General features: G+C 42.5%; 2 protein-coding genes across 6 annotated transcripts; one reads left to right on the top strand and one right to left on the bottom strand.

Annotated features, from left to right (window-relative positions):
* Nucleotides 1-1,967: 1,967 nt before the first annotated feature.
* On the bottom strand, nucleotides 1,968-15,813 carry LOC124046617 (guanylate-binding protein 1-like). The gene is made up of 11 exons (XM_046367213.1): nucleotides 15,656-15,813; nucleotides 10,861-11,076; nucleotides 6,377-6,504; nucleotides 5,699-5,808; nucleotides 5,346-5,536; nucleotides 4,936-5,178; nucleotides 4,366-4,646; nucleotides 3,862-4,074; nucleotides 3,632-3,734; nucleotides 3,332-3,525; nucleotides 1,968-3,193 (listed from the first exon to the last, which is right to left on the bottom strand). Exons 2-11 carry the CDS (start codon nucleotides 11,054-11,056, stop codon nucleotides 2,972-2,974), a joined length of 1,881 nt encoding a protein of 626 aa, XP_046223169.1. The 5' UTR covers nucleotides 11,057-11,076; nucleotides 15,656-15,813; the 3' UTR covers nucleotides 1,968-2,971.
* A 189-nt stretch (nucleotides 15,814-16,002) lies between these two features.
* On the top strand, nucleotides 16,003-21,648 carry LOC124046623 (guanylate-binding protein 1-like). Of its 5 annotated transcripts, none has more exons than XM_046367234.1 (10): nucleotides 16,003-16,132; nucleotides 16,390-16,613; nucleotides 16,776-16,915; nucleotides 17,947-18,056; nucleotides 18,520-18,731; nucleotides 19,236-19,478; nucleotides 19,637-19,917; nucleotides 20,030-20,242; nucleotides 20,475-20,577; nucleotides 20,841-21,648. In XM_046367234.1, the coding sequence occupies exons 2-10, from the start codon at nucleotides 16,442-16,444 to the stop codon at nucleotides 21,239-21,241; spliced, it is 1,875 nt and encodes a 624-aa protein (XP_046223190.1). In that variant the 5' UTR covers nucleotides 16,003-16,132; nucleotides 16,390-16,441; the 3' UTR covers nucleotides 21,242-21,648. The 5 variants fall into 5 exon arrangements, with proteins under 5 accessions (XP_046223190.1, XP_046223215.1, XP_046223207.1 ...); XM_046367242.1 differs by having other exon boundaries at nucleotides 16,112-16,203; XM_046367259.1 differs by having other exon boundaries at nucleotides 16,088-16,613; nucleotides 20,733-21,648.
* The last annotated feature ends 4,450 nt before the right edge of the window (nucleotides 21,649-26,098 follow it).

The following is a 26,098-nucleotide window of genomic DNA, read 5'->3' as shown; positions in this document are numbered from 1 at the left end:
GCCCCACATACTACCCACCACTGTGACCTGTATGCTCTCGTTGGTTGCCCTCGCTTTATATTCGTCGCCCAAACCACTGGCTCCAGGTCATCTATGTCTTTGCTAGGTAAAGCCCCACCTTATCTCAGCTCATTGGTCACCATAGCAGCACCCACCCGTAGCACGTGCTCCAGCAGGTATATTTCACTGGTAACCCCCAGAGCCATCTCCTCCTTTGGCCGCGTTTCCTTCCAATTCTCTGGTGCCAATGACTGTAACAATCCCTCACTAACTTTAGGCATCAGCTGTCAGAGCAGCTTACAGATCATTGCACTTGTACATAGCCCATCTGTAAATAGCCCACCCAACTACCTCATGCCCATATTGTTATTTGTATTTTTTTGCTCCTTTGCACCCCAGTGTCTCTACTTGCACATTAATCTTCTACACATTTATCACTCCAGTGTTTAATTGCTCAATTGTAATTATTTCTCCACTACGGCCTATTTATTGCCTTACCTCCCTAATCTTACTTCATTTGCACACACTGTATATAGACTTTTGTATTTTGTTATTGACTGTATGTTTGTTTATTCCACGCTCTCACCACTGGTGTCCCCCAGGGCTCTGTTCTAGGCCCTCTCCTATTCTCGCTATACACCAAGTCACTTGGCTCTGTCATAACCTCACATGGTCTCTCCTATCATTGCTATGCAGACGACACACAATTAATCTTCTCCTTTCCCCCTTCTGATGACCAGGTGGCGAATCGCATCTCTGCATGTCTGGCAGACATATCAGTGTGGATGACGGATCACCACCTCAAGCTGAACTTCGGCAAGACGGAGCTGCTCTTCCTCCCGGGGAAGGACTGCCCGTTCCATGATCTCGCCATCACGGTTGACAACTCCATTGTGTCCTCCTCCCAGAGCGCTAAGAACCTTGGCGTGATCCTGGACAACACCCTGTCGTTCTCAACTAACATCAAGGCGGTGGCCCGTTCCTGTAGGTTCATGCTCTACAACATCCGCAGAGTACGACCCTGCCTCACACAGGAAGCGGCGCAGGTCCTAATCCAGGCACTTGTCATCTCCCGTCTGGATTACTGCAACTCGCTGTTGGCTGGGCTCCCTGCCTGTGCCATTAAACCCCTACAACTCATCCAGAACGCCGCAGCCCGTCTAGTGTTCAACCTTCCCAAGTTCTCTCACGTCACCCCGCTCCTCCGCTCTCTCCACTGGCTTCCAGTTGTAGCTCGCATCCGCTACAAGACCATGGTGCTTGCCTACGGAGCTGTGAGGGGAACGGCACCTCAGTACCTCCAGGCTCTGATCAGGCCCTACACCCAAATAAGGGCACTGCGTTCATCCACCTCTGGCCTGCTCGCCTCCCTACCACTGAGGAAGTACAGTTCCCGCTCAGCCCAGTCAAAACTGTTCACTGCTCTGGCTCCCCAATGGTGGAACAAACTCCCTCACGACGCCAGGACAGCGGAGACACCTGAAACCCCACCTCTTTAAGGAATACCTAGGATAGGATAAAGTAATCCTTCTCACCCCCCTTAAAATATTTAGATGCACTATTGTAAAGTGGTTGTTCCACTGAATGTCATTAGGTGAATGCACCAATTTGTAAGTCGCTCTGGATAAGAGCGTCTGCTAAATAACTTAAATGTAAATGTTAAATGTATTCCATGTGCAACTCCGTGTTGTTTGTGTCGCACTGCTTTGCTTTATCTTAGCCAGGTTGCAGTTGTAAATGAGAGCTTGTTCTCAACTGGCCTACCTGGTTAAATAAAGGTTTAAAAAATAATGAATTAATAAACAGAATATTCCTCATTTAAATTCATATGGGTTAAATGGAATAGTAACTGAAAATCTGGATACTGACTCTAGGCCTATACCACTCACATGTAGTGTAATATAATATTAACACCTACTGAATTATGCATTTCTAGCAGTAAAATTATACAATAAATGATAGTTTTGTCTTGGGAACAGGAGGGGAGAAATATTTATTTCAGCATCTCTTGAGAAAATTTGAAAGTTTTGTTATGGCATTGTTCGGCAACCAGACAGTATTTCAAACACATAAACACATAAATACAAACACCAATAGTTCCACTGTTTTGGAGTTATTACGTTTTCTCCTAAACCAAACAGACAACTATACCGGTGTTAACTACATTAATAATGCATTCATGCTATCTATGTAAGACATTATTCTGGTGAGCACTACAATATTTAGTCATGACAGACGAGAAGCTGCATGGATCTAACTATAGTTGACAAACAAATGGTCAACCAAATCTCAGAAATTATAGGCACAAACTTGTCTAAATTAGGGGTGAACGTAGCTAGTAGGCTATACGGTCCAGCACGGAGTATCAGCAAAATAAACTATCATGGTGGATTGAATTGCACTGGTAGCCTACTTTTTAAAGTGATTTCTTTGACAATCAGATGAAAACATAATCACACAACACCAATGATATGTGATATTGAGCCTGTGCAGACCGTGGAAAACAGGAAATGGAAGAGGATGTTTACATGCCACAGATTACCGTCTAAAATCAGCATATCCCAGGCGTCTTATACGGGATTCTCATAACCGGGATACAAGCTTTTTCAGGTTATTGTAAACGGAATATGACGTTTATATGCATCAACTCAAAAACAGAATACTTGAGTATCCCGAATAATAACAGGATATTGGTGTGCATGTAAATGTCGTCAGTGTTAAAATGACGTAGGCCTATTTGGTAATCGTAAAACAACTGAAAAACATTTTTAAGAGTGCTTTCTAAAAGATCTACTTCATTATGATTAGGCATGCTAATTACTTGTTCAAATGACTTACAAAAAAACTAACATCAAATAAAACCTTGACTGAGTGCTTAACTTAAATCCATGAATCAACTATCAATAAATACAGATTCAATCAATCCACGTCTATAAAAATAATAGCTTGTCATCCTCCTCGGGAACCTACATCAGAACAACTTAGACAGCCATTTCCCAGCCATTCCTGCTGCTTTGGGAAGTATTCCTGGAAGGAACAAGGTAGCTGCAGTCCCAACAGTATCCAGAGCTGTGCTCATAAATGAGGGTTTTTTCTCTTCATCTTGTGCCTTCGCACCCTTAAGGGCATCTATCTCTCTTTGCATTTGGCGTGCTCTGTCATCAAACCCTTGCCGGAGAAGGTCATTCTGCTCCTGAAATTACAAGGTTTGTTTCTACACATCACGGACTGTGTCATTAAAACAAAACACATACACACAGTTAATCTTACCGCTAGAGTTACTGTAGTTTCAAAGTGTACTTCTCAATGTTTGTGTTTTTTTTATTCCTACCTTGAGTCTGGCCTGCAGAACTCTATCGTGCTCTGCTATGGCATTTCTGCTGTCTCTCTCCATCCTCTCCATCAGCTGGTTCACATTCTCGTCATACGTCCTCTGCTGGTCCGCTCTCAACCTCTCCTGGACAACCAGCTGCACCTCCATGGCTCGATTCTCCCGCTCAGATGCCTCCCTTTTCACTTGCTCCGCTGCAGAGAAAGATGGACAGAGTATGTGTGAGAGAGTGAGATAAATATCAAACAGAACGAGAGGTAAGCCTTCATTTGGTGGTCATTAGAATGTGACCTATATCACCTTCTGCTCTCTGCTCAGCTTCAGTGAGGGAGTGGTCTGCTGACAGGATGGCCTCACCAATGCTCGCCTTCCTTCCCAAGTACTCATTCAGTACCTCTTCAGCCTGGAACCACCACACAAAATATTTAACTTTCAACATCACATCAGTGCATTCATAACTCTTTTGACCAGCATCCACAAAACATGATAATTACATAATATCCTAAAATAGCACCACCTCCCCAACATACCTTCACTCCCCTTCCTCCCTCAGATCTGTATTTGCTGGTGGCCAGTTTCAGGTGGTTGCAGTACTCTTTGTATCCTCCAGGGGTCATGTAGGAGCCATCCCTTATTTTCTCCTCCAGGGGGGCAAAGATGCATTGGATTTTGGACTCGCATGCCTTCTGGGACTCCTTGTAGTTCCTCTCACAGATCTTCTCATACTCCTCTTGAACCACTTTCTATAGAAAGAGGTTGGTTCAGAATGTACCAGAACAAACCAGAATGTTTTGGTTCAGTTGAGGTAAAAAATTGGGAATAATCTGTCAATGTGCCCTTGAGTAAGGCACTTAACCCTAATTGCTGCTGTAAGTCGTTCTGGATAAGTTGTGTCTGCTAAAGGACTAAAATGTACATGTAAGTGTAGCATAAAGGGGTAGCTCACCCAAATGACAGATTACCCTAATCTTGAAAATCCATACATCACTGAATTGAATATTGACTCATTGAATATAGAATCTACATTCTCATACCATGAGCTCCAACTGGTACTTCTGGTCCTCGTCTTTGAAGGAGTTGTTGATGAATATGGCCACAGCCTCCTTCTCCATGACAGCATGCACTTCAGACAGCTCCTCTTGGGTCTCTGTGGGGTAGGCTACCCAGTCAGCCATGCCCTTCTGGTAGTGGACCCTGGCCCTCTCGATGGCACTGGAGTTCTCAATTTGGGCCAGCGCCAACACAGCATTGTCCAGGCAGGGGATCTGCCCACTCCGGATGGCAGACACATACGTCTCTGCCAGGTTTCCCAGCACTGCAGGAGAGGGCAGGAAATCAGCATATCTGGTAGATGTGGTAGTGATGGTGGTAGTACTGTGGTGGTCAGTGGTGCTTGTATAGAAGTAAAGTAAGTAGTAGAATTAGTAGTAATTTAAGTACGAATGGTGTTGTTAGTTGTACTGGTCATGGTACTTGTAGTAATCGTAATTATAATAATAGAGGAAGTGGTAATAGTAGCAGCAGTAGTTTAGTTGTATTATCAAACATCATGACCCACTTTCATAACTGCTTTCCATCCTCAATATCAGGGTTGTAATACTCACGTCTGCCGGTAACTTTCAGGCCCTGTTTCAGGGTCTTGGTCTTGGCCTCATTGAAGACGTGGTCACAGAACTCCTTGGCTTGCTCCACAAAGGCAGGCTCCAGGTCAGCGTCGGTCAGCTCCTCCATACGTCTCATTTTGTCTCCGCTGGCTGGCCTCTCAAACACAAAGCACCAGCGAGGAGAGAAATAGTTCCGCAGGCAGCTACGAGGCAGATTGTATGCCTGATCTTTCTTACTATGACCTTTGTAAATGAAAGGAAAAGTACATCAATAATTAATTAATTAAGAAAAGCATTTCATATTTTTATATCCAATGTGTCTTTTGTAAAAGTATTGTCAACATTGAATTTACCAATCTAACCATAGTTTATATTCAGAGATTAAGTTAGCTGTGCTAGCTGGTGTTCACCTGTTCTCAGTTTAAGAGCGTTCTCCAGGTACTCATTGGCTGTGATGGGTCTCCCATCAACCTCCAGGGTCAGGGTGAAATCTCTGACTGTCCACACAAAGGAAGGAAAGTAACGCAGGTACTCTGAAGATTCCTCCCCGTCTCTCTGGTTGGACTTCACCTTGATGTGCTCTGTCAGTTCTGTCACATAGCTGTAGAAGGCGGTGTTGAGGACAAAAATTAAACCAGATATACTAACATACAATATAGTGCTGAGTGATTAGTGCTTTTTGAGGTCGGTTCGGTTGTTGGGGATGAAATTAACCCAGACATACGACACTACACTATATTTCTTTATAGCTGCTGAAGGATACTGTAGTTTCTCCAGGGCATTGTTGTCAATGGTTCCCATGCTGTTGTACACCAGAGTACTGCTGAGTAGGACAGCCAGGGAAAAGATCCAGTTGTCATTCTTCTCATCACCCTGCAGACACAACAGAAGGAACACATTGGTACTCTGTTCATACCAGAGTGAAATTAAGTCAGTAACTAAATGTCTACTCCATATGCCGTTTTATGGGCTCCCTCCCTAAATAAAGGTCAAAGCTGGAATCCTTAATTGAAACATTAACCAAGCCACACCCTGCCTCAGTTTTGGTTTTAAAAAAGCTAACTAAAAAAGAGCTGAGGGATGGGCCTGAAGAAATGTAACCACTCAAATTCATAGACTGAGCTATGGGTGCAATGACTCACTATCTGTGACATCATAATTGTAGTTAACCATGATGTTAAACAGTGTTTTAATTACATTTACAAACTTTGGAGTAAAACAAGTTTATAACTAAGCTAATGGGTCATTATTTGTTGTACTCTTTAGAATCAATTGGTATACATTTATATATATTTATAAGTCAGACATTAATACAGATGATGACATCAGCTATCAGTACTAGACACAGTTCATTGAGATAACATGGGATTTTACCCATAGCAATGTTATATTCTGTCATCTAAACAAGGTTTTTGACAGAGAGTGAACTTTGACCTCCCACCTTCTCCACATCCCCCAGCCCCTCTGTATCCAGCAGCACCAGGGTGTGGTCTCTTTTTTCAGGGTGAGGCACACACCACATCCAGATGCCCTTAGTTTTGGACTGGATGGTGGCTCCCAGGGCAAAACCTTGAGGACAGAGGATAAAAACGGTTCTTAGGATGGAATCTGTAAAGAGGCAGCAGGATGTAAAGTGTTAACTCAAGGCTGCTGGTTTTCAGATGAACCTGTTTGTCTAGTTATACTGCATACCATACTGACAGACTGAAAGTGAAACTAGCAGCCAGTGCAAAACGGCACCCTGATCTACACAACCCACCCAGAACAAACGTGGTCGGAACAAAATGTGTTTTTGATGTTTGCCCTGCTGTCTGGTTGTATGTTATGGTGTAAAACAAAGAGAAACTGTAGTTTCCACAATGCAATAACAGTGTCGAATTTCCAATTTTGGAGAGAAATAAAAATAGCATAATGTGGTCAGAACAGGACAAATCTGTACTTTGGTGCAGCAAATCTGTCTCTAACTCTGAATGACAAATGCAGTACATAAGATAATACTTTCTGATTCACATTTCTATTACCATATCTTTATGACAAATAATTATCTTATACATAATCATTCCTTATCCATATAACAGTGTTGAGGTCATGCATATTGTTATGTACATTGAACAAAAATACATGATACAATTTCAAAGTTTTTACTGAGTTACAGTCCAAAGAAGGAAATCAGAAAATATAACATAAAAAAAATAGGGGGGGTGGATCAGAAAACCAGTCAGTATCTGGTGTGACCATCATTTGCCTCATGCAGCGTGACATCTCCTTCGCATAGACTTGATCAGGCTGTTGATTGTGGTCTGAGGAATGTTGTCCCACTCCTCTTCAATGGCTGTGCGAAGTTAACCTCTTCAGTCGACCCTCTACTTTTTTCGAACATTCTGTTAAAAATCGCGCAACATTTCAGCGCCCTGCTACTCATGCCAGGAATATAGTATATGCATATGATTAGTATGTGTGGATAGAAAACACTCCGACGTTTATAAAACTGGTTAAATCACGGCTGTGACTTTAACAGAACGTGCGTTTCATTGAAAAGTGCAGGAAAATCTGATCACTGAAAGTGGAAAAATATATCCATCCGCCGCTTCAACCCATTGTTATGGGCGAAAGACATTAAATAGTGCTGAGGTTGCAGTACCTACAGCTTCCACACGATGTCAACAGTCTTGTCATTTGCCTAGGATTTGTTTCTTGGTCAAATGAACAAGAGACAGCCCATTTCTTCCGGTCTCCAACCGGATATTTTGGTTGAGAAATACACGGACAGTATTTCAAGACGGACCCCTATAGAAAACACTTCGTCTCGTGATTAATTTGATCGCTTATTAACGTTTACTAATACCTAAAGTTGCATTACAAAAGTATTTCGAAGTGTTTTGTGAAAGTTTATCGTCGACTTTTTGAATTTTAAAAAATGACGTTACGTTATGAAACGCTATTTTTTTACGTTTATCACACAGTCTTCAGATCGATATCTAGGCTATATATGGACCGATTTAATCGAAAAAAAGACCCAATAGTGATTATGGGACATCTAGGAGTGCCAACAAAGAAGATGGTCAAAGGTAATGAATGTTTTATATTTTATTTGTGCGGTTTGTGTAGCGCCGACTATGCTAATTATTTTGTTTACGTCCCCTGCGGGTCTTTTGGGGTGTTACATGCTATCAGATAATAGCTTCTCATGCTTTCGCCGAAAATCATTTTAAAAATCTGACTTGTTGCCTGGATTCACAACGAGTGTAGCTTTAATTCAATACCCTGCATGTGTATTTTAATGAACGTTTGAGTTTTAACTAATACTATTTGCATTTAGCGTAGCGCATTTGCATTTCCAGAGCTCTAGATGGGACGCCTGCGTGCCAGGTAGGAGCAAGAGGTTAATGGATATTGGTGGGAACTGGAACACGATGTCGAACACGTCGATCCAGAGCATCCCAAATATTGGTTGCCACAAAATCTGATGACTATGCAGAACTGGGACATATTCAGGAGTTGTGTACAGATCCTTGAGTTTGCAGAACTGGGACATTTTCAGGAGTTGTCTACAGATCCTTGAGTATGCAGAACTGGGACATTTTCAGGAGTTGTGTACAGATCCTTGCGACATGGGGCCGTGCATTATAATGCGGAAACATGAGGTGATGGTGGCGGATGAATGGCACTACAATGGGCCTCAGGATCTCGTCACGGTATCGTTGTCAGTAGCTAATGCCTGGCCATACCATAACGCCATTGAAGGTGAGCATTTGCCCACTGAAGTCGGTTAAGACCTCGAACTGCAGTCAGGACAAGATCATGGCGAGGACGACGAGCACGCAGATGAGCTTCCTTGAGACGGTTTCTGACCGTTTGTGCAGAAAATCTTCGGTTGAGCAAATCCACAGTTTCATCTGCTGCCCGGGTGGCTGGTTTCAGACGATCCCGCCGGTGAAGAAGCCAAATGTATAAACTCAGCAAAAAAAGAAATGTCCTCTCACTGTCAACTGCATTTATTTTCAGCAAACTTAACATGTGTAAATATTTGTATGAACTTAACAAAATTCAAAAACTTAGACATAAACTGAACAAGTTCCACAGACATGTGACTTACATAAATATAATAATGTGTCCCTGAACAAAGGGGGGGTCAAAATCAAAGGTAACAGTCAGTATCAGGTGTGGCCACCAGCTGCATTAAGTACTGCAGTGCATCTCCTCCTCTTGGACTGTACCAGATTTGCCAGTTCTTGCTGTGAGATGTTACCACACTCTTCCACCAAGGCACCTGCAAGTTCCCGGACATTTCTGGGGGGAATGGCCCTAGCCCTCACCCTCTGATCCAACAGGTCCCAGACGTTCTCAATGGGATTGAGATCCGGGCTCTTCGCTGGCCATGGCAGAACACTGACATTCCTGTCTTGCAGGAAATCACGCACAGAACAAGCAGTATGGCTGGTGGCATTGTCATGCTGGAAGGTCATGCCAGGATGAGCCTGCAGGAGGGAGGAGGATATCTTCCCTGTGACACACAGTGTTGACATTGCCTGCAATGACAACAAGCTCAGTCCGATGATGCTGTGACACACCGCCCCAGACCATGACGGACCCTCCACACCCAAATCGATCCCGCTCCAGAGTACAGGCCTCGGTGTAACGCTCATTCCTTTCGACTATAAACACAAATCCGACTATCACCCCTGGTGAGACAAAACCGCGAATCGTCAGTGAAGAGCACTTTTTGCCAGTCCTGTCTGGTACTGCGACGGTGGGTTTGTGCCCATAGGCGTCATTGTTGCCGGTGATGTCTGGTGGGACTTGCCTAAAAACAGGCCTACAAGCCCTCAGTCCAGCCTCTCTCAACCTATTGCGGACAGTCTGAGCACTGATGGAGGATTGTGCGTTCCTGGTGTAACTTGGGCAGTTGTTGTTGTTGCCATCCTATACCTGTGCCGCAGGTGTGATGTTCGGATGTACCGATCCTGTGCAGGGGTTGTTACACGTGGTCCGCCACTGTGAGGACGATCAGCTATCCGTCCTGTCTCCCTGTAGCACTGTCTTCGGATTCTCATAGTACGGACATTGCAATTTATTGCCCTGGCCACATCTGCAGTCCTCATGCCTCCTTGCAGCATTCCTAAGGCAGGTTCACAGAGATGAGCAGGGACCCTGGGCATCTTTCTTTTGTGTTTTTCAGAGTCAGTAGAAAGGCCTCTTCAGTGTCCTAAGTTTTCATAACTGTGACCTTAATTGCCTACCGTCTGTAAGCTGTTAATGCCTTAATGACCGTTCCACAGGTGCATGTTCATGAATTGTTCATGGTTCATTGAACAAGCATGGGAAACAGTGTTTAAACCCTTTACAATGAAGATCTGTGACGTTATTTGGATTTTTATTAATTATCTTTGAAAGACAGGGTCCTGAAAAAGGGCTGTGTCTTTTTTTGCTGAGTTTAGGTCCTGGACTGGCATGGTTATGCGTAGTGTGTGTTGTGAGGTCGGTTGGATGTACTTTCAAAATGACGTTGGAGGTGGCTTATGGTAGAGAAGTTAACATTCAATTCTCTGGCAACAGCTCCAGTGGACTATCTTGAAGTCAGCATGCCAATTGCACTTTCCAAAAAAACTTGAGACATCTGTGGTATTGTGTTGGGAGACAGAACTGAACACTTTAGAGTGACTTTTTATTGTCCCCAGCACAAGGTGCACTGGTGTAATGATCATGCAGTTTAATCAGCTTCTTGATATGCCACACCTGTAAGGTGGATGGATTATCGTGGCAAAGGAGAAATACTCACTAACAGGGATGCAAGCAAATTTGTGCACAGCATTTCAGAGAAATAAGCTTTTTGTGTATGTAGAAATTGTCTAGGATCTTTTATTGTAGGCTCATGAAACGTGATCGGAACATAGATCAAAAAAATGCTTTAGTGGATGTGCTTACCTTTCCTCTCCCCAGCCAGCTTGTTCATGAGGTAGGACTTGCCAGTGCGGTACAGACCGACCACCGACACCACTACCACATGCTGGTCAATCTGGTCCAGGATGTCCAGTGCACTGCGGACCACACGCAGCTTCCCATCATTGTCGTTCTCTATCAGACATACTGGTTCCTTCATGGATACTGTCTGGCATGCCATGATGCTGTCCTATAGAAACACTGGAAAGGACACGTATAATGACTTTTGATTGAGTAGGACACTGTGTGTGTGTGTGTGTGTGTGTGTGTGTGTGTGTGTGTGTGTGTGTGTGTGTGTGTGTGTGTGTGTGTGTGTGTGTGTGTGTGTGTGTGTGTGTGTGTGTGTGTGTGTGTGTGTGTGTGTGTGTGTGTGTGTGTGTGTGTGTGTGTGTGTGTGTGTGTGTGTGTGTGTGTGTGTGTAGTACCAGTCAAATGTTTGGACATACCTACTCATTCATTTACATACATTACATTTAAGTCATTTAGCAGACGCTCTTATCCAGAGCGACTTACAAATTGGTGCATTCACCTTATGACATCCAAGGGTTCAAGGGTTTTTCTTTATTTTTCCTATTTTCTACATTGTATAATAATAGTGAAGACATCAACACTTTGAAATAACACACATGGAATGACAACACCAAAAAAGTGTGTCATGGAAATTCTCTATTTACCAAATCATGGGAGCAAACCACACACACAAGTCAGAGTTAGTTATAAAAGTCCATCTTTAATTATATAAGCTATATAGCATTTTGACTTTCAACAGTTCAGTATCTCTAATGAAAAGTTGAGAGTCCCCACACAATGGCAAAAATGGGATCCTTTATAGCAAAGATCACACATAGTCAGACAGCATAGACATAATTCATTGTTCAGCTTTGTCTCCTTTCCCAAACCCCAGAACCATAAACCAATCCTCCATATCAACAGGCATATATCAAATTGTCATTTAGATACAACCCACTCTAAATACAAACTCACGAAGAGGAGAGTGAGGCTATAGGTTAAGATAGAAACAACAGAGGGAGCATAGAATGATTCCAGATACTGCCACCCTCCTTTCCCCACTGGGAAATGTAGGGAGTAAAAGATATGTTTACACATGATGACACTTTGACCTCTCCCCTCTCTGTGGCCCATGCAACTTAGTTTTGACATAGAACAGATAACTGCAACCTCGCCACAGTATTATACAAAAATACAATTCTGATGAGAAGTAACTTACACACATTTTATAAATATAAAACATCTTACAAATGTTACCAACAAATTCTGATCCTTCCACGACAAGTGTTAAACAATTTATTTATTTTATATTTGAGGCAGTTAACCCACCGTTCCTAGGCAGTCATTGGTTACGACCCACCGTCATTTTGGTCCTCCAATAATCGGTATCGGTGTTGAAAAATCATAATCGGTCGACCTCTAGTAGAGAGGTGAACATTCAATTCCCAACATCCACTAAAGCATTGGGGTCGTAACCAAAAGGTTGCTGGACTGAGCTGACAAGGTACAAATCTGTTCTGCCTCTGAACAAGGCAGTTAACCCACTGTTCCCCGGTAGGCCATCATTGTAAATGAGAACGTGTTCTTAACTGACTTGCCCAGTTAAATAAAGGTTACATTTAAACATATACACTGCTCAAAAAAATAAAGGGAACACTTAAACAACACAATGTAACTCCAAGTAAATCACACTTCTGTGAAATCAAAACTGTCCACTTAGAAGCAACACTGATTGACAATACATTTCACATGCTGTTGTGCAAATGGAATAGACAACAGGTGGAAATTATAGGCAATTAGCAAGACACCTCCAATAAAGGAGTGGTTCTGTAGGTGGTGACCACAGACCACTTCTCAGTTCCTATGCTTCCTGGCTGATGTTTTGGTCACTTATGAATGCTGGCGGTGCTTTCACTCTAGTGGTAGCATGAGACAGAGTCTACAACACACAAGTGGCTCAGGTAGTGCAACTCATCCAGGATGGCACATCAATGCGAGCTGTGGCAAGAAGGTTTGCTGTGTCTGTCAGCGTAGTGTCCAGAGCATGGAGGCACTACCAGGAGACAGGCCAGTACATCAGGAGACGTGGAGGAGGCCGTAGGAGGGCAACAACCCAGCAGCAGCACCGCTACTTCCGCCTTTGTACAAGGAGGAGCAGGAGGAGCACTGCCAGAGCCCTGTAAAATGACCTCCAGCAGGCCACAAATGTGCATGTTTCTGCTCAAATGGTCAGAAACAGACTCCATGAGGGTGGTATGAGGGCCCGATGTCCACAGGTGGGGGTTGTGCTTACTGCCCAACACCATGCAGGACATTTGGCATTTGCCAGAGAACACCAAGATTGGAAAGTTTGCCACTGGCGCCCTGTGCTCTTCACAGATGAAAGCAGGTTCACACTGAGCACATGTGACAGACGTGACAGCCTGGAGACGCCGTGGAGAACATTCTGCTGCCTGCAACATCCTCCAGCATGACCGGTTTGGCGGTGGGTCAGTCATGGTTTGGTGTGGCATCTCTTTGGGGGGCCACACAGCCCTCCATGTGCTCGCCAGAGGTAGCCTGACTGCCATTAGGTACCGAGATGAGATCCTCAGACCCCTTGTGAGACCATATGCTGGTGCAGTTGCTGATGCGGCACCACAGACTGTCCAGGAGTTGGCGGATGCTTTAGTCCAGGTCTTGGGGGAGATCCCTCAGGAGACCATCCGCCACCTCCTCAGGAGCATTCCCAGGCGTTGTAGGGAGGTCATACAGGCACGTGGAGGCCACACACACTACTGAGCCTCATTTTGACTTGTTTTAAGGACATTACATCAAAGTTGGATCAGCCTGTAGTGTGCTTTCCACTTTAATTTTGAATGTGACTCCAAATCCAGACCTCCATGGGTTGATAAATTTGATTTCCATTGATAATTTTTGTGTGATTTTGTTGTCAGCACATTCAACTATGTAAAGAAAAACGTTTTTAATAAGAATATTCCATTCATTCAGATCTAGGATGTGTTATTTTAGTGTTCCCTTTATTTTTTTGAGCAGTGTATATATTATTATACCATGTAGAATATAGTAAAATTAAAGAAAAACCTTGGAATGAGTAGGTGTGTCCAAGCTCTTTTATTTGTATATATATATATATATATATATATATACATCAACTGTTCAGAGGAGACTGCGTGAATCGGGGCTTCATGGTAGAATTGCTGCAAAGGAACCACTACTAAAGGACACCAATAAGAAGAGACTTGCTTGAGCCAAGAAACACGAGCAATGGACATTAGACTGGTGGAAATCTGTAATTTGGTCTGATGAGTCCAAATGTGTGATTTTTTTTGTTCCAACCGCTGTGTCTTTGTGAGACGCAGAGTAGGTGAACAGACAATCTCCGCATGTGTAGGTCCCACCGTGAAGCATGGAGGAGGAGGAGTGATGGTGTGGGGGTGCTTTGCTGGTAACACTGTCAGTGATTTATTTAGAATTCCAAGGCACAATAACCAGCATGGCTACCACAGCATTCTGCAGCGATACACCAACCCATCTGCTTTGCACTTAGTGGGACTATCAATAATTTGTTTTCTAACAGGACAATGACCCATCACACCTTCAGACTGTGTATTTAAAAAAAATACATATATATATCCATTGTCCATTGCTCGTGTTTCTTGGCTCAAGCAAGTCTCTTCTTATTGGTGTCCTTTAGTAGTGGTTCCTTTGCAGCAATTCGACCATGAAGCCCCGATTCACGCAGTCTCCTCTGAACAGTTGATGTTGAGATGTGTCTGTCACTTGATTTCTGTGAAACATGTATTTATGCTACAATTTCAGAGGCTGGTAACTCCAATGAATTTATCATCTTTAGCAGAGGTAACTCTGGGTCTTCCTTTCCTGTGGCGGTCCTCATGAGAGCCAGTTTCATCATAGCGCTTGATGGTTTTTGAGACTGCACTTGAAGAAAATGTAAAAGTTCTTGAACTTTTCCATACTGACTGACCTTTATGTCTTAATGTAATGATGGACTGTCATTTCTCTTTGCTTATTTGAGCTGTTCTTGCCATAATATGGAATTTGTCTTTTTACCAAATAGTGCTATATTCTGCATACCACCCCAACCTTGTCACAACACAACTGATTGGCTCAAATGCATTAAGGAAAGAAATTCCACAAATTAACTTTTAACAAGGCACACATGTTTATCGAAATGCATTCCAGGTGACTACCTCATGAAGCTGGTTGAGAGAATGCCAAGAGTGCAAAGCTGTCGTCAAGGCAAAGGGTGGCTACTTTGAAGAATCTCACATATAAAATATATTTAGATTTGTTTAACACTTTTTTGGTTACTACATGCTTCCATATGTGTTATTTTATTGTTTTGATGTCTTCACTATTATTATACCATGTAGAAAATAGTAAAATTAAAGAAAAACCTTGGAATGAGTAGGTGTGTCCAAAAATTAAAGAAAAACAAACTCTTAACTGGTACTGTATGTGTGTCATAAAAATAAGAACAGCAGACAACATGAAAAGTACGTTCAAATTCAAAGACATGAGAGGAGTCTTCCACTCTCTGATTCGTTGAGGCTACTCCATGAATAGTTCTGAATGTGCTTGGATGTACAGGCGTGGTTATCCAATCAATTAATTGACCGCAAATGTTTTGTTGTAAAAAATATTTTTTTCACCAGCCAACATTAAACAAGTCATTTTACAAATCAATAGCTATATATCACACAGTAAAAAAGCCCACATTTAGAAGTGAAAGAGAGTTTAGGCTTACCTCGGCAACACTGTACCGTACAGTGAGGTTGTTGTTCAGTCTGTTGTCCGCGTTTGCACGGCAAAAGAGATCGGTTGTGATATTGAAACTGAAACTCTTAACTCTTACGTTAACAGTTAAGCTTCCAGGAAAGCACGAAGTCCACGAATTCTTTCACTTTCTGTATCTGCAGACAAATAGGTACCACTAGTTACTACAGTCACAACGTCATAGACCTAGCCTATTTCTATAATTTCCCTTCTTAAAATGTCATTTTAAACCTAACCTTGACACTGCTAACAGTATGTCTACCCCTAACCTTAAATTAAGACCAAAAAAGCTATTTGTTTGGTTTTCATTAATTTGTATGATTACAGACCGTTTGACTTTGTGGCTGTGGTAACTAGTGGAAACCCCCTTGAAATAGATCCTCAAGATTGCGACATCCTCTGCAATTATACAGTTGGTTTGGAGCAGGCTTTTGGAGAGGTCGTTTATGTGAGCAGGCTACTATCGACTAATGCTTCTCCATAGCAGGAAAACAGTTACATGTTTGAAGAAAAAATTTCGTAATGAAATTGAAGCTAAAATTGGACAATATTTTAACTTAACTTTTAATTTTGTATGCATATGGCTCAGCTGTTCAATTATGCAGATCTTAATAATATTTTTTACATAACCTTCGCAGTAGTCCTAGTCTATATAATATTCACATAATTCATCTGAACTATATTTAATTCATAATTGTATTATAGATTGAATATTTCTGGGAGCTGTAGGTGAATCATCCTGTGAAGCCACTTGACCATGGATTCCCCAATGTGCCTGGTCGAAAACGCCGACGGCGAGCTTCATGTAGTTCCTGGTGCCATCAAGTACCTGATGGGACTGAACCAGCAAGTCGTAGTGGTGGCGGTGGTCGGGCTGTACCGCACCGGCAAGTCCTACCTCATGAACAAGCTGGCTGGAAAGAGAAAAGGTGAGACAGAGACTGACTAATGCTGAGAGACATATCTGAATTCACAAACTGGTTTGGGTTTAATCTGTGCCTCAATAGACAATTCCTAATTTTTTTGCATCTGTACATTTATTTCAGAAAAAAATGTCTATTCAATTTTTTTGTCTGAAAACGGTCTTTGAGATATTGATTTAGGTTTTGCCCTGGGAGCCACCATCCAGTCCAAAACTAAGGGAATCTGGATGTGGTGTGTGCCTCACCCTGAAAAAAGACACCACACCCTGGTGCTGCTGGATACTGAGGGGCTGGGGGACGTGGAGAAGGTGAGAGGTCAAAGTTCAGTCTCTTTACAATTCACATTAGTAATCCAGCACAGTGAACAAATATCGAAACACACAAGCACTACATGACCAAAAGTATGTAGCCACCTGTTCGTCTAACATCTCATTCCAAAATCATGGGCAAACTGGGCCTTCCCCAAACTGTTACCACATAGTTGGAAGCACAGAATTGTTTAGATTGTCATTGTATGCTGTAGCGTTAAGATTTCCCTTCACTGGAATTAAGGGGCCTAGCCCAAACGATAAAATACAGCACCAGACCATTTCTACTCCTCCACCAAACTCTACAGTTGGCACAATGCATTTGGGCAGGTAGCGTTCTCCTGGCATCCACCAAACCCAGATTCGTCCGTCGGACTGCCAGATGGTAAAGCGTGACTCATTCCTCCAGAGAATGTGTTTCCAATGCTGCAAAGTCCAATGGCAGCAATCTTTACACCCCTCCAGCCGACGTTTGGCATTGCACATGGTGATCTTAGGCTTTTGTGCTACTGCTTGGCCATGGAAACCCATTTCATGAAGCTCCCAATGAACAGTACTTGTGCTGACGTTGCTTCCAGAGGCAGTTTGGAACTCGGAAGTGAGTGTTGCAACCGAGGTCAGACGTTTTTATGCGCTACGAGCGTCAGCCCTCAGCGGTCCCGTTCTGTGAGCTTGTGTGGCCTACCACTTCACGGCTGAGCCGTTGTGTTGTTGCTCCTAAACATTTCCACTCCACAATTACAGCACTAACAGTTCACCGGAGCAGCTCTAGCAGGGAAGAAATTAGATGAACTGACATTGAAAGTCGCTGAGCTCTTCAGTAAGGCCAATCTCTTGCCTTTGTCTATGGAGATTGCATGGCTTGGTGCTCGATTTTATACACCTGTCAGCAACAGGTTTGATTAAATAGCTGAACCCACTAATTGGAAGGGGTGTCCACATACTTTTGTATATATAGTGTATTTGAAATTATTTAATTTCATTTAGCCGTATCACCAGTAGGCATGTTGTTGTTGTCATACTTGTTTCAGGGAGATTCTAAGAATGATGCCTGGATCTTCTCCTTGGCCATTCTGTTAAGCAGTACTCTGGTCTACAATAGTCGAGGGACCATTGACAATCAAGCCGTGGAGAACCTCCAGTATCCTTTAAACCAATATCTATTTCCCCATGGCAAACCTCCCCTGTTTCCTCTCCTGTTGACTTTAACAGGTGTACATATCACATGGGTAGGGGATATTTCCCCCAACCGGGCCATTTCTTGGAACTCCCTCTCATATTGAAAGTGAAAGTGCTGTACATTTGTATATCTATTGGATGCTGAACAAAATGTCCTTATAGACCCGGAGCAATATATTGTGTTACTGACAGCGTTAATTACGTGTTTGCAGAATGTTTAACACACTGTAGTTTGTGGGATCAATTCCCTTAGGGGTTACTCAGTGCATATGTGGACACAGTCCAGGTCCTGAAACAGCTCATATGCTATAACTGTTGTATAGCAAGTCCTTGTACAACTGTAGCAGGCACATGTCAATGCAGATGCACATGATTTAAAAAAACTTTGGTAGCTTTTATCAGTCGATCCTCAACCGGCCCTAAAGATATGTGAGTGAGCTGACAGAGCGGATCAAGGTGAATTCTTCCAGTGCAGCTTCATCCTCTAACGATGACGAGGAAGGAGGGGACACCCAGTTTGTGCAGTTCTTTCCGAATTTTGTGTGGGCCGTCAGAGATTTCACTCTACTACTCGAGATCGACGGCAGAAACGTCACTGAAGATGAGTATCTGGAGCATTCCCTGGAACTCAGAAAAGGTGACATTAGCACTAGCCACCGCCCCAATGATCAACTGTGCACAATTTCTCTACATAGAATAGTGCACCATTAACAATTACACAGTTGGAATAATCATTATCTCACAAAGAGCATAAGGGTTGTGAAACAAGATGATTGATATTGGCTCTGCCTGTCAAAATGACCTATTATAAAATCATTCCTATGAAAATGTAATGTAGGATTACACTCATAATCAAACAGACACATAAACCAAATGATTTTATCCAGTTGGTTTATTGGACATAAGGTATTCTGCCTCATGTTAATTTAAGCATATCTCTGTATATGCTTGTCTGTTAATGACTGTGTGTTTGGATGGTGAACTCTAAGGGCCGGAACCCCAGACACAGATTAGGCCTCTAGACGAGATTCTCCACTGAACACACGTTTGTGTGCAGGACAAGGCCTAGTCTGTGTCTGGGAAACCAGCCCTAAAAATAGATTAATGTCAACTGTAATGGTGAATGCTGACTATCATTCAGGTGGGGGTAAAAAGAACCTGATGTACAACCTCCCACGAGAGTGCATCCGGAACTACTTCCCCTCGCGCAAGTGCTTTGCATTCCCCACTCCTACAACTCCTGCCAACATGCCCCATCTGGATTCCATGGACGAGGCTGACCTCTGTGAAAGCTTCCGAAAGGTTGCAGATACTTTCTGCCGCTTCATTTTCCAGGAGAGCCGTACAAAAACTGTGAAAGGGGGACACAAAGTAACCGGGAGAAGTAAGTCAAATATCAGCAGATTTTGCACATATGCATTGAATGTAGCCTATGTTATTTACATTTACATTTAAGTCATTTAGCAGACGCTCTTATCCAGAGCGATTGTACCACCAAATGTATACACTTATATTTTTATTCCCGCCTCTATCTGATTGCAGTGCTCGGCCACTTGGTTAAAACCTATGTGGAGACCATAGCCAAAGGCTCTGTGCCCTGTCTGGAGAATGCGGTGCTGGCCATGGCTCAAATTGAGAATCAGGCTGCTGTGGATGAGGGCCAGGTGGTATACCAGAGGGGTATGGAGGAGGTGAAGGCCTTATTCCCTGTGGACATGGGTCAGATTTCAGATCATCACCTCCGCTCAGACCACCAGGCCACGCAGGCTTTCATGAAACGATCCTTCAAAGACGAAAATGGGGATTTCTTGAAAGCGTTGGCGGTAAGGGTCATCATTTCAGATCTGTGCCTGGTACAAACACTGCCTTAGTTCTTAACTCTGTCAAGGACCACTTTTTACAAATGCTTCCCTAAAACAGTCTTGACTCCTGCAGGTGGCCATTGCAAAGCACTACGCTGACCTTCTCATCCAGAACGAGGATGCCTCAGAGAAGAAGTGTGTGGCTCTTCTGGAGAAGCTGTCTGCTCCGATGGCCCAGAAGATTAAGGAGGGGATCTATGCCACACCTGGAGGATATGAGCTTTACTGCAGTCACCATGACAACATGGTGGCACAGTACCGGGCCGAGCCTGATAAAGGAGTTAGGGTAAGAATCCTTGCTAGGGCTGAAACATTCATCAAAATATCCATATTAAACACTGGAGCTGTTCTCATCTTTCAGGCCGATCCACTTAGTTTCAATTTTGTAGATGGATTGCTGTTTATATCAACCTCTTATGATTTGCTTCCATGTTAGCTTCCATCTGCAGCATCATACCAGAAACCGATTGCCATCAACCAATGATAAAACATGTAGCCTTTGGGGGTGTTTTCTACAGGCTGAGGAGATTCTTGAGCAGTTCCTGAGGGAGAAGACTCTAGAGAAGAATTCCATCCTGCAAGCTGACAAAAAATTGACAGAAAATGAGAAAAAGATCCACGGTAAGTCCAAAATATAGCATTGGGATGTTATTATCTGGTTGAATTCATTTTTCTGGTTGGAGTGACTTCTCACAAAAAATGTGATAATCTTGCACGAAGTCAACATAGATCTGGGATGTTTGAAAGAGTAATCTAAAAGGTATGGCCCATTCCAGAACATGGAAAAGATCAGGGGCTGTCTGTTGACTCCATATGAGAGAGAACATGAGTAGTCCAGAAGCTAGAGTGTTTTCCTACCTCAACTCTTCCTTTGGACCATGCAGAGGAGAAGGGGAGATCAGCTGTGCTGGAGCAGGAGAAGAAGGCTGCTGAAGAGAAACGGTTGGAGATGGAGCGCACCATGGAGGACGATCGCAGAAGCAAAGATGAGAAGTTGAAGCAGATGGAAGGGAAGATGAAGGAGGAGATGAAGCAACAGGAACGGGACTTCCACAGGGCCTTGGAGTGCAAGATGCAGGAGCAGAAGGATCTGCTGGAGAAGGGCCACAAGGAGAAGGCTGACTTAATGAGACAGGAGATAGAGGAGTTCAAGAAGAGCAACAAACCTGAGAAGGAAGGAGGTGGTTTCCTTGAGTCTACAGTCATGCCTGTTCTTCGACTTGGATTGGACGCTGCCAACACTTTCTTTCAATATAAGCTCATGAGGGGAGCTTTTATGAAGTAAAAACATTGTGTATTACTTGAGCAGGTACACAGACACATTTCTTAATTTTCCCCCTTCCACTTTCCTCTTCCATGTTAGCGGTAATGCTGCAATTAGTTGGTTGTAGTTTTGGGGAGGGCAGACATTTCCATATGTTTTTGTTAGCTGCATGTGTGACAACTCCACCAGTCCTATTTATGATATCTTTTGCGAAGATGATACTTTTTTGTTTTTGATCAATTAGTATATTTGAGCGTAACCACAATTTGTTGTATTATTTGTTCTGTCTTTTCTGGTGGATTAAATATAAATTGCAACCAGCTTGTTTTAAAAATAGTTATATTTGGGAGATGATCTCCTTTTCAAATAATAATGAAAGTGAGAGGTTGTAATCTGAATAAAGGAAAGAAGGCCATTCTTGAACATAGGGTGAGACATTCTTCCTCATTTGCAATATAAATAGGCCCGTTTAATTTTGTCTGGCTTGCGGTTCCAAATAAAATATCATATTTTTTTCTGAAATAATAAAAAATACTTTTTGCTAGGTGTAGGCAAGACCATAAGCAAATAGGTAAACTGGGACCTTATCTACAGTTGCTTTATTAAAAAAAAAATATATACACTTGATCTTTCTTGAATAAGTTCTTCCATTTCTTTTTGTTTTTCCTCTACATCATTCTGAGCCTCCATTGTAGAGTTTTTATCCTATTGTTCTGTTAGACCTTTGTGGTGGTTAATTTCTGTATTATCAAATGAGGAGGGACAAACTTGTCACACAAGTCAGAGTTATACTTAAACTAAATCATTATTAGTGAGAAAAATACAAAGGTTTTTTTATAGCCAAGATACACCTCTTTCAACCTACATGACGAACAACAGATATGTATAATGGATCACAAGGTTAAGATTTGTATGAAAGATACCTATAATACACAGCAGACAGTATCTGCTGTGTTAACAGTTTTCATTGTATAGACCAGAGTCTGGCCCTCCGACTCCAAACGGGAACCATCTCTCCCTGGTACCATATATAACAGAAATATTAACTCATGCTCTGTAATGCTCTTTAGGTTTTTTCACCCAAAATACATCGTAAATCTCTCCTTTCAGTGTTATCTCCCAGAGGCCCATCCTCCGTAGAACACACACACAATAATTAACAGAATACTCTATTCTGTTGCATAAAACAACCATTTGATGTGATAAAATAATTATTATAACATAATCTTGCAATTCTGCCACCATACCTTCTATTTCCTTTGTTTAGTATGGGCTCTTTTGACCTAAATTGCTTTTGTTTTAGAGATGAGTACTGAATTTCATGGCCTCAAGGCCGCACATTTAAAATTGTCCCATACAATAAGGGGATTTGCTGTGCCTGTGTTATGTCTGAAAAATGTAGTTATAAATTCCTCTGTCCTAGTTTTGTTTAAAGTTAGCATCCAATAGGTTTTGACTAAATGTTAAATATCCTTGTCCATGTGGAAAATGCAGTAAGAGTAATGTATATGCCTATTATCTGATGGTCCGACCGCATTCTATCCCCTATCAACACTTTTTAAACTGTTGGTGCCAACGAGAATGACATAAGAAAAAGTTGAGACGACTATCTTGATTAAGCCTCCTCCCTGTACACTACAGTTGAAGTCGGAAGTTTACATACACCTCAGCCAAATACATTTAATCTCAGTTTTTCACAATTCCTGACATTTAATCCTAGTAAACATTCCCTGTCTTAGGTCAGTTAGGATCACCATTTTATTTTAAGAATGTGAAATGTCACAATAATAGTAGAGAGAATTATTTATTTCAGCTTTTATTTCTTTCATCACATTCCCAGTGGGCCAGAAGTTTACATACACTCAATTAGTATTTGGTAGCATTCCCTTTAAATTGTTTAACTTGGGTCAAACGTTTCGGGTAGCCTTCCACAAGCTTCCCACAATAAGTTGGGTGAATTTTGGCCCATTCCTCCTGACAGAGCTGGCGTAACTGAGTCAGGTTTGTAGACTTCCTTGTTCACACACGCTTTTTCAGTTCTGCCCACAAATCTTCTATGGGATTGACGTCAGGGCTTTGTGATGGCCACTCCAATCCCTTGACTTTGTTGACCTTAAGCCATTTTGCCACAACTTTGGAAGTATGCTTGGGGTCAATGTCCATTTGGAAGACCCATTTGCTTTAACTTCCTGACTGATGTCTTGAGATGTTGCTTCAATATATCCACATCATTTTCCATCCTCATGAAGCCATCTATTTTGTGAGGTGCACCAGTCCCTCCTGCAGCAAAGCACCCCCACAACATGATGCTGCCCCGTGCTTCACGGTTGGGATGGTGTTCTTCGGCTTGCAAGCCTCCCCCTTTTCCTCCAAACATAACGATGCTCATTATGGCCAAACAGTTCTGTTTTTGTTTCATCAGATCTGAGGACATTTCTCCAAAAAGTATGATCTTTGTCCCAAAATGCAGTTGCAAACCGTAGTCTGTTTTTTATGGCTGTTTTAGAGCAGTGGCTTCTTCCTTGCTGAGCGGCCTTTCAGGTTATGTCGATATAGGACTCATTTTACTGTGGATATAGATAATTTTGTACCTGTTTCCTCCAGCATCTTCACAAGGTCCTTTGCTGTTGTTCTGGGATTGATTTGCACTTTTCGCACCAAAGTATGTTCATTTCTAGGAAACAGAACGCGTATCCTTCCTGAGTGGTATAACGGCTGCATGGTCCCATGGTATTTATACTTGCGTACTATTGTTTGTACAGATGAATGTGGTACCTTCAGGCGTTTAGAAATTGCTCCCAAGGATGAACCAGACTTGTGGAGGTCTACAATTTATTTTCTGAGGTCTTGGCTGATTTCTTTTGATTTTCCCATGATGTCAAGCAAAGAGGCCCTGAGTTTGAAGGTAGGCCTCAAAATACATCCACAGGTATACCTACAATTGACTCAAATTATGTCAATTAACTTATCAGAAGCTTTGAATGCCATCAAATCATTTTCTGGAATTTTCCAAGCTGTTTAAAAAGGCACAGTCAACTTAGTGTATGTAAACTTCTGACCCACTGAAATTGTGATACAATGAATTAGAAGTGAAATAATCTGTCTGTAAACAATTGTTGTAAAAATTACTTGTGTCATGCACAAAGTAGATGTCCTAACCGACTTGCCAAAACTATAGTTTAACAACAAATTTTGAGGAGTGGTTGAAAAACGAGTTTTAATGACTCCAACCTAAGTGTATGTAAACTTCCGACTTCAACTGTATATATATGTTCCTATTCATTGAACAAGTAAACTTTTAGTACAATAGGTGTGTGTGTGTCCGTGTGTTTAGTGCAGATGTATTGGAGGAGCTGTTTAATCTCACTTAATCCTACAGGGTTCTCCTGTCCTCTGACGACCTCTGCGTAGCTGCACTGGTCCTGCTGTTGGACCCTGTGGAGTGGAGGGGGGCCAGGTCTGGGCCGTGGGGCTTCCTCTCTGGTCTGGTAGAGGTGGTACTCTGATGCGGGATAGTAGGCTGGGCCCGGTCCAGCCTGGCTAAGCCAATAGATGTGGTGATGCTTTGGTGGTGGGTGGGATTTCACTGGTGTATTTACACAGTTAGTTCTCTGCAAAGTCAACATGCACAATGATCTCCTCTTTCTCCAGATTCTCTTAATTCTCTCAGTTTGGAGTATTGGTGTCATGTTGTACACGTGTTTCCCCAGCTTCTCTTTCAATCATTTGAAGAAGTCCTCCAATATAATCTGCAGTGTGTCACATACCTTTTCTTTTACTGTCAAATGTACAGTGAACAGCTTTGTTTTTCCACTCAAACCACCATGTCTGCTCACCAGCATCAAAGTCAGATGTTTTAAGCTATTTTGCTTGGCAAAGGGAGCACTCTCTTTACATGAGCTCTTTCTTCAGGTTCTCACAGCACAAAGACTCAAAAACTTTCTCAATGTTGCTGCAGCTGGTCACTTTGAGATACTGTAGTTTGTCCGCCATGAACTGGAGGGTGGCGTGGGTTTTGCAGAGACATGTGTCCCTATCCTGGACTGTTGGCTTGACAACCCAAAAGGACGTCTTTTGCAGAATTCACAGTAGGAAATTGGAATTTCTGAATATTCCCTCTTAAACTTCTGATAAAGTTCTGAATTGTGCCATTCAAGAAGCGCTTCTGCTTTTTCTTCTTGTTCCTTGTTAGTGTGTCTTTTTTCCCTGTTGCTAATCTGCTGTTGTCATCACGTTCATAGAATTTGGGGATTTACTCTTTTGTGACAGTGCTAATTCTGTTACACAGATTTTTCCTGGAGTATTGAAGACTTGATGGCCTGTTTTCATTTGCCCTCATTGCTTTTGCTGAAAATCCTAATTCTCTGTTTGCGGCTTTGACCAGGACATACTTTCTCAGGATGTTGCCTCTGAGCATTTTTTTAAGTAACTTGTTTGTCCTTGGCACAGCACATTTTTTTAAATACTTTTGTTTTAACTCTGCAATGATGGCATTTTTGCTGTTTTGTCTTTGTTTTGGGGGAATCTTGTCTTTTCATTTTGTTCAGTCGATCGTACCTTTTTTTGTATCTCTCAGCTTTCCGTAAAACATTATCAAGTTTGACATTTGTCATACAATGATCTCTGTATGCTTTCGAGCGACGTCTTCCAACCTTCTTCCTTCCAGCATGTATTCGACTTCTCATTCATGTTGCAGACGATGAGGAAGGGGTATCAGGGTGTGCATCAGGGGCAGGTAAGTTGGGGGCAGGTATGTTAGCCTCATGTTCTGGCTGCAAGTCATCTGGTGACTGAGGTGGTGTGTTGGCTGATAGGTAGGTCTGCATTGCAACTGTTCTCTTTAAAGTCTGTCTTCTATTCCGTTGGTTACATTTCCAT

This window comes from Oncorhynchus gorbuscha, linkage group LG01 (assembly GCF_021184085.1).
Source record: "Oncorhynchus gorbuscha isolate QuinsamMale2020 ecotype Even-year linkage group LG01, OgorEven_v1.0, whole genome shotgun sequence".
In the NCBI taxonomy this organism is placed as follows: domain Eukaryota; kingdom Metazoa; phylum Chordata; class Actinopteri; order Salmoniformes; family Salmonidae; genus Oncorhynchus; species Oncorhynchus gorbuscha.
Note: the sequence above shows the minus strand (reverse complement) of the source record. Positions and strands in the feature narration are given on the sequence as shown.